The 9,084-nt window shown below is 34.6% G+C and overlaps 1 protein-coding gene across 1 annotated transcript; it reads right to left on the reverse strand.

Annotated features, from left to right (window-relative positions):
- Positions 1-3,478: 3,478 nt before the first annotated feature.
- Positions 3,479-8,925, reverse strand: LOC132911223 (pre-mRNA-splicing factor ATP-dependent RNA helicase DHX16). The gene is made up of 11 exons (XM_060967691.1): positions 8,175-8,925; positions 7,732-7,900; positions 7,401-7,642; positions 7,125-7,327; positions 6,747-7,042; positions 6,174-6,478; positions 5,645-5,802; positions 5,283-5,556; positions 4,464-5,005; positions 3,931-4,107; positions 3,479-3,826 (listed from the first exon to the last, which is right to left on the reverse strand). The coding sequence occupies exons 1-11, from the start codon at positions 8,335-8,337 to the stop codon at positions 3,695-3,697; spliced, it is 2,661 nt and encodes an 886-aa protein (XP_060823674.1). The 5' UTR covers positions 8,338-8,925; the 3' UTR covers positions 3,479-3,694.
- Positions 8,926-9,084: the final 159 nt, after the last annotated feature.

Here is a 9,084-nt window from a genome sequence, read left to right on the forward strand (position 1 = left end):
TTTTCTTTATATGTATATTCTCAAGTTACACGAAGAAAGCAATTATTTTATGTTATTATGTATTATGTTAATTATTGGATGCTGAAATAATTCTATTTATTTATTCGAATGGATAACACTGACCCGTATAAATAATTGTGAAAACGCACGATTTTTCCAATGTCAGGTCTCGATTCTTTCTTCAGTTCCTTTACTCTATGCTTCAGGATTTCCTGCTGGCCGCAGACGTGAACGAGCAACCCACAAACCAGCATATCACAGGCCACGTTTAGAAGCGCCGTGCCAATCAATGCGATGATCTGATGAGCGTACGCGATGTAATAGCAATTGGACACAGAATAGTTGAAAGGCAGCCAGGCTTTGTACGCGAGCTTCCGGTCGCCGAAGTCAGTGAGGAACGAAAATAATATCATACAGGCAACCGTAAGCATCACCATAATCGTGTAGTAGATCGTAATCGACCTGTAAAGCGTCTATAAAGTTTTGTCAGTCGATTTACCTAAGCTGATACCTGATTGAAAAAATCGAGAGCAATTGAAAGGCACTTGTGCACTTGTTCTAATAAAGAAGAAATAATAAAAAATAAAGAACAATTTCTGCTGAAGGGTTTTGTAGTTCTCTTTAAGAAACTATATTTAGTCAAATTCGGTTATCTTCGATTTCTATAATTGAAAAATCCAAATGGTAGAAGATACACCTATCACGCGATTAAATGAAAAGCAATGAAATATGATTTTCTTTTTTTAACGAGAAAGAATGTACATACACTATTTCCACGGAATATGGCGGAGGAAATTAACAATGTTAGAACAATTTATTTTAACTTTTAACAATCCACATTATCTCCAAATAGCTTATTAATGAGATTCCTAGTTCTTTTTAAGGTATTTGCAGTGTACATCGACTTTCTTACGATTTCTTTGAAATTTTGACGATACGAAATTTGTAATATATTGTTTATACGTGTTTCAGTTTTTGGAAATGGAAATATTCATCTTCAAAGATCTTGAAAGTTCCAACGCGTAATCCCTATAGCAAATCGCGACGAAAATAATTTTTTGATTCTTACGAAGTTGTTAAAGAACTAATATGCCGTGCACAATGGCTAGAAGAATCTCTTCTTTCTTTTTAAATTAGCCATATCTTCGCTGTTTTCGAATAAAAGTAATGCGAATTACATAATATCGATAATTTTGGCATCGAAAAATACCGCATACAATATTCGTATTAGAAGATATCATAAAATACGAAGTTTGCCGCTATGTCCATTTCTGAATTGTTTGTAGCGAGCAAACGTACATTGTACGGTCAGCCAAGAAATTTCTTCTTCAAGGAAGAATCTCCTCGAGAAAAGATAAGATAAATTCTTATATTAACAAACATTGATTTTTAAATTAAATTTTGAGACCGGTCATTTGAGTTTTGAATTGAAGAAACTATATAACAATGAAAATAATCATATACCCGATGCTTTTGTCGAATCTTCTTTGGATCGTAATCTCCTGCTCGTCTACTGGTTTACAAGGCTCCTCGTCGAGTTTCCTGCTGAGGATTCTAATCGCTTTATGGTTGACCAGAAGCGTAAAGATCTTGCAACAGGAAAGAATGGACGCGATGAACATGTAAAAGCTGTCGCTTAACTCGTTCGCCGTTCTTACGTTCAGTATCACGTTCAGAAATTGCGAGATGCAGAAACTGCACAATAGAAAAATCACAAACGCCGTGTACGCGGCGTACAACAACTTTCCGTAGAATGTTCGACAAGACGGTGGTATCCAGCATCCACAGACGATTAATATGTTAAAAGCTGGCTGCAGAATACTCATTTTTCACCCGGAAGGAATTTCTACAGGAGTTTGAAGAAGAAAGATAAGTCGATTATTATTATTACTAAGAAAAATCTTCATCGATCGTGTCATTAGTACAGTAGACCCTTGAACAACGCGGAGATTGGAAACATTGACTAATTGTGTAATTAATATCTATGCAAATTCATATTTTCACGAGTGTGTATTAAATAATTGGAAAATGATAAACCAGGTGTAAATAATTGTTCTATTTACTAGATATCATAATGGGTAATATATTTTGAATACCGTGAGTATTTTTGCAAAGTGTATTCCAATGTGTGTTTAATAATATCCTAGTGTTAACCGTAAGTCTTATTTTATATGCTACACTATGTGTTAGAGAAAAGAAAATCGTATTAAGAAAGTTACAAGAAACAATTGCGAATACTTTGATGCTGTACACGAGTGTGTGATTAAGAATCAATGGCAAACTACACGTCTTTTATGATTTTCTGATAGCAGAGGATACATTAAAATAATGGCACCAGCGAGAAAGAAAGTTTCGAAATGAGTGTTCGAAAATTAAAAAAAAAAAGATCCGCGTATTACTGCGGTTGCGTTATTTGAACCCGCGGTATTCATGGGTCACCTAAATTTGTAGAAACATTGTTTTTCTAAACGGAAATTATATTTGTTGGTTACTATTTCGTCGTTTAACAAAAAAAAATTCCAACCAAAACAAACACAATATTTATTTACTCTTCGACTTTTAAATAAAAAAAATACTGTATAATCGTGTATATAGAGATCTCAGAGAAATTTCATAAAACACTGGCCACTATAGGATTAGCTATATCTTTACAGAATGGTATCTATAGAAAGCTTTCTTTTCACAAGAAAGATATTGTCCGCATTCGCCTACCTTGATATGCACGCACCGTATCATTATCGTAATGTCTATCGTGTGTTACAGTGCCATTTGCGAAGTTACATTTTTATGAATTTCTTCGGATAACCGTTTATCTTAGAACTCGAGTCTTTTATCATTTATTGTACACAAGCACAACATCGTTTGTACGAAATCGATTCGTTTATTTTGAGGAAACTCCAACTTACGACAAATGAATAATAAAAATGATACCAAATGAAGAAAGCTGGGGACACTTTGAGAAAACTTATTTCAGAAAATTCTTATTTTAGCTTTACGAATCAATCCTTAAATTTTCTTAAACCTGTAGCCGAACACCCTGCACACGAAGAATGATTCATACTCCATGAAAATAGGAATGCAAAGGCATTCCTGTTACAAAAATAGTATTTGTTCTGTGCTTTGTAATATAAATGAATTTATAAATAAATTTAAATAAACTGTAAAACATAATAATTTTGTGCCATTATTTCACATCTTATCTTCTAAGATAAGTATGTAGTGAATAAGTGAAAAGTTTAAAAACATAAGTACAAAATTTCTGCAATTCTAGGAATTGGGGATGTGTGTCAGGAGGATATGATGTGTAAGGAAATGGCTAAATTTGCTTACCTTGTGTTCCTTACTCACCTTCCCTTCTGCATTCTTGCTATTTTCTTTAATTACCTTTATAAATGGTTCTCGAATTGCAATTTGTATGTTATAACATTGTCCACTAATTTCTACTTACTTACTTTGGAGTGTGGAGTGAAAGAAATGGTTTATATTTTGTGTAAATTTTTATTAAAATAAAATGCATTTATAATAAAGTAACATAAATAGTACGATTTATTAGTTACAAACTCTTGTATAGTACATTGTAGCTAGGCTTGTTACTTTCTATATTATAAAAAATTGCATTCAAAAGCCAGAGCTGTTTGTACAGTTTCTTTTTATACAAATGAAAAGATCCATGGTTATTTAATTATTAGGACCATTAGTAGGTTCCGTCTGGGTGCGATCGTCCTGCAACTTTCGGCATTTTTTTATTCGTAGAATCTTCCAGTTCTTTTGGTTTGTAATAATGAGGTGCTACCTCCAAAAGCCACTTGCTCTCGATCTCTGTCACCTGTATAATTACATAGAATTATATCCCTCTTTTTCAACTGCTTCAAACAATATTCATTTCACAAAGACCATAGACATAACAATTTTTAAGTTTTAATGACTCACTTGTCTCATAAATTCCTTTGTAGTGAAAACCAACTCATGATAAAGTAACCAACGTGGCAGCTCTTGAAACAACGAGCTATTAGGGTGAATGGAAACCGTCTGATTATGTTTTGCAGTTTTATAGTGACCCCCTTTTGACAATCTTGCCACGTGATAGAAATATCCTGCTGTGATAGCCTGAAATGACAATAGTATTAACAAAAATACTTTGTATTTAATATTACTACTTAATAATTGTAAAAACAAAAAATCTGATACCAATCATTCTGATTGGTTTGGTAGATCTAATAATAGTCAGGCAATATTTAAAATTTTTTTCAGATACATAAAGAATTCTAACACACTTTTCTAACTCAGCGTTACTAAGTGGATACTATGATGTGAAATGCCTGACAGATTAAAATGCAAATAGATCTTTTAATCGAGTCCTAACTAGGATCTCGTTTCAATAAATGGAGTTCAATCAAATGGAGCTCTCTATTACAACAAAAAGAAACAAGACTAGCAAAGTACGTTAATCTGAACACACTCACCTTCCTGATATTCAGCGTTTCCGTGATACCCGACACAAGTTCCATCTCGACTCGCTGCATCAATCCAACTAATTGCTCCCTAACATCTCTAGCCCTTTTCATTGATCGATGTTGAATGAAATTCTCGTAACACCAATGAGTACTAAAATCACTTTGCTGCCACTGATTGTACACGTTCAATAAAGTCAAATGATCGCCACCAGGCACATGGAAATTCTTTCTAGCCGTATCTGCGTGAATGATCTTGTCCTTAGGCCTGTAGAATATGGCCCCGTTCACAGATAACATGGCAGCTATCGTGGCTACTTCCTCCGAGCAGCGATATTGTTCGCTAGCCAGCAACATCTTCGCCATCATAGGATCTAGCGGAAATTCAGCCATTCTTCGACCCAGTTTCGTCAATTCTCCGCGATGATTCAAAGCTCCCAACGCGTACAGCTGTTCTAAAGCTAAGACCAATGTTTCATGCGGCGGAGGATCCAGGAAGTCGAAATGGACTAAATCGTTTATTCCCAGAGCTTTCAGGGTTAGCACGGCATTTCCTGTCGGTTGATAATTTAATTAAACATAGAGAATTCACGGGACAAGCAGGCAAAACGATATTTTGTGATAACTAGACTGTGAATTTTTATGGAAATTTATATTTTTATGGATATAACTAAAGAAGTGGAATTTAAACAGAAATTCCTTTCATCTATTAAGAATTATAAAAAGTACAGTATTTTCTATATTATATGCATTCTACGCATCTTTACATCTTTAAATTTTGCATGAATGAAAATGCAAAAATTTTTAGTTTAGTGACAAAGTTATTCATACCTAGATTGATCCTCTGAATTTCAGGCACGGTATTGTCTTCGAGTTCGTGTTGGTAAGCCCAAGCTGTGTACAGTCGAAAACACTTTCCTGGTGCTACTCTTCCAGCTCTGCCTGCTCTCTGATTCGCAGAAGCTTTGCTAATTGGCACAACCATTAAACTTTCCATGCCTGTTCTGGAATTAAAATTGTTCTGTTTCGCGAATCCAGGGTCTATCACGTACACTATGTTGTCTATCGTTAATGATGTTTCTGCTATGTTCGTAGCAAGAACTACCTGTACAATCAACAATTGGAAACGTTAAAAGATAAATAGCAAAAATGATACGTTTAACGAGGGAAAATATACAATTTGTTTTTCATACTTTTCTCGCTCCAAGCGGAGTGGGTTGAAATATTTTTGCTTGCATATCGCTTGGAAGATTAGCATATACGGGTAGAATTAACAGTTCTCCTAATTTCGAACCTAGTCGCCTTACTCTTTCTTGCAACATTTCCTGACATGTTTCTATCTCGTCTTGACCTAGTAGAAATTTATTAAAAAGTGATAACAAATGATCGAACCAAAAAATATAGTAGTGCTTAAATTTGTTAAGTATTTTAAATAAGTCGGAGGTATAGTTCGTCATTTTCGTGAAACAGGTAGCGATTTTATTCTAGGAATACTCTCGAACCTTTTCACAGGGAGGAGAAATAGATCCAACGAGCATAAAGAAAAGACACAATATTTCTTGCTAAATCTAGTTATTGTTCTTGTCATTAGGAGTGAGATTAAAGTAATATACTAATACTAATAGTAATAGGATTGAAGCAATTAAATTTAGGCCAAACGATTCTTTTGAAATTTCAGTAAAAGTTATTGTACTTGCTTGTAGAAGTATCTGATTAAAAAACCTGTTAGAAACACCAGTACATCGCCAGGTGGTTGAGTGGCGTGTATTTGAAGAATGGAGACTACGCAGGCGTCGATGTAATCCGCTTCTGGTGCTTTGGTATAATAAATATCAACGGGAAACCGGCGACCAGGTATCCGAAATATCGGTGCATCGTCGAAGAATTCACTAAATTTCGAAGCATCTAACGTAGCGGACGAAATTAGGAGTTTTAAATCTGTTCGAAACCTTGTTATATCCTTTACTAAACCAAACAAGATATCCGTATGTAAGGTACGCTCGTGTGCTTCGTCGATGATCATAACACTGAAAATAACGTTGTTTCGCTAAAGCAAGTACGAAGACGTTTGTTAGTAACTAAGAATCAATTTGAACAGTGTTGGCAAATCTAAATTTAATAAATTCAGCATGGAGCTGATTTCCATTAAGTTCCTATTCATGCGAATTATGTTATTTTCGATTATGGGGAACAATGAAATATATAAATATAATTAACTATTACATTCCATAAAATATGATATGTATTGTATATCGTATATATTTATACATTTTCATTTTATGATGCCATTTATACCTGTAAGAAGCTAAATCTGGTTCGCTGAGAAATTCACGGTGCAGGGTACCATCGGTCATGTATTTGATACGAGTGCGATGAGAGGTGCAATCCTCGAAACGAATCGCGTAACCCACTTCATTTCCCAATTTAACAGCCATTTCGTGAGCAACTCTCGCAGCAACGGACATGGCAGCTACCCTTCTTGGCTGCGTACAGCCGATAATTTTATTATTCTCTGCGAATCCAGCTTCGTATAGGTATTGAGGAATTTGCGTAGTTTTCCCTGAACCCGTTTCTCCCTCGATTATCAGCACCTAAATCGAATTAAATCGCATGATAGCAATCAATGCTTATCTTATATAATTTAAGTTTGGTTTAACGAATTCTATAAAGTACCTGATGGTCTTTGATTGCCTGAATGAGATCATTTCTAAAGGGATAGATCGGTAAACTCCTTTTTGTCTCCTGTATAGTTTGTAACGCCTTTACTTGCGGAGGAGGACTATCCTCGCGTTTCCTGTTCTTCTCACTGCCAGGCATACGTAACGCTTGAACGAACTCCACTTCATCCTCCAGCAGAAGATCATAATCCTGTTGTGCTGAAATTAATAGAAATTAGTAGAAAATAAGATACGAATATTTTAACACGTATCGACATTGAATACCGTGTACCTTTTCTGTCTTTTGCGCCAAATCGAAAGACAGCAGAAGACATCTGATCAGATTCCCATTTGCTTTGCTCGGATTGTGGCGGTTCGTTATCGGGAACTTCTAATTCCGGTGCCACCTTTCCCTTTTCCAAAGGCATATAGTAACGTTGCAACCTTTCAAGTTCTCTGGCTTTCTCATGTTCTTTGGCTAACTGAAGCAACTGCTTTTTATGTTCCCGCTCTTTCCTTTCCCTTTCTGTTAATCTGATATTAAAAAAAAAACAGATGTTAATAGAGTATGTAATTGTGCAACTGTTTTGTGTAATTACTGCATTGTATTAATAAGAAATTACATTTCATCTTCGAACAGATATTCATCGTCGATTATATCAGCTTCCAATTCAGCCACCTTATCCTCTTTGCGTTTCTCCAAGTATTTCCTACGAGACTCAACACGCAGTTTTGGTACCAGTTTCTCTCGCATATCTGTTTCCATAATTTTGAGTCTCTTGGCAGCCTCGGCTGTTTTTACAAAAAAGTATTATTCATTAACACTTAATAGTGTCATTAATAATAATACTAATTCACATTGTTATTTAAATGTAACTAACTACAAGATATTACTGAATTATGGCACAATATGGACAGATTAAGTATAATAATAATAATAAATTGTTTATAAGTCTTGTCAAATGTATTTATTGTACCAAATATTTTTATTTTTATTTAATATTTTTTATAAAGTTTTCTTCTAAATTGTTTCTAAAGCATAAAGTTATAAAGGATCATGGTCTACCTGCTCCTGAACCGGCTGGCATAGCCACCTTGCGTATTTTACTTTCATCCTTTGCTTTCAGTCGATTAGCAAACTCATCTCTTTCTTTAATATCTTTCTTACGTCTTTCCTCCTCACTATCACTGTCCTCACTCGTGGATTCCTCTTTTCTGTATTTACTCATTGTGTATTTGGTAACACCAGCAGGTTATATTTACCTTTTATCAATCAACACTGTACACAATCGTGTCAAATAATGACAAGAAAGCTGTATAAACCACCGTAATATTATTTTCTTTTCCTTACTTCAATATCACTGATTTTTCCTAACATGAGAAACATACAATATCTGTCATTTTATTGGAATAACAAATATTAAAATATAAATATAGAGAGCAAAACAAAATGTTTCAGGTTAGGTTTCCTTAACCTCTTCTATTTCTACGTGAAAAGGACTCTATGCCTTGTAACGTTTATTCAATTCAATTGCACATGTTTTTGAGCTACGAAAGAATAACATAATTGGTACGATTATCACAGAGAAGACCGATAACAACTTATCAATCGCAACTTAAGCGACCAATTATCTCTTGCGATTCAAATACCTGACGAACTAACTCGCGGCCATGCGACTGTACACATCGTACAAATGGATTGCGTTGCCAAGCAACGCGTGCGGAGTCACGTGACACACAACACGCGTAAATTCATTCAATAAAAAAGTACGCGCGCTATTTCATTCATCGTTCTTTTGATTCTCCTACTTATGCTTTTCTCCAATTTTTTTTTTTTTTTCTTTATAATCACACGCATTTATCTATTTATTTATGAACGTCGTATAATATATAGTGATATATAAAATATTGAGAATGCATTGAAAATTTATTAAAAAAGATGAACGTAAACAGGTAACGTTTTACATAACATAAAC

Source organism: Bombus pascuorum, chromosome 10, assembly GCF_905332965.1.
Source record: "Bombus pascuorum chromosome 10, iyBomPasc1.1, whole genome shotgun sequence".
In the NCBI taxonomy this organism is placed as follows: domain Eukaryota; kingdom Metazoa; phylum Arthropoda; class Insecta; order Hymenoptera; family Apidae; genus Bombus; species Bombus pascuorum.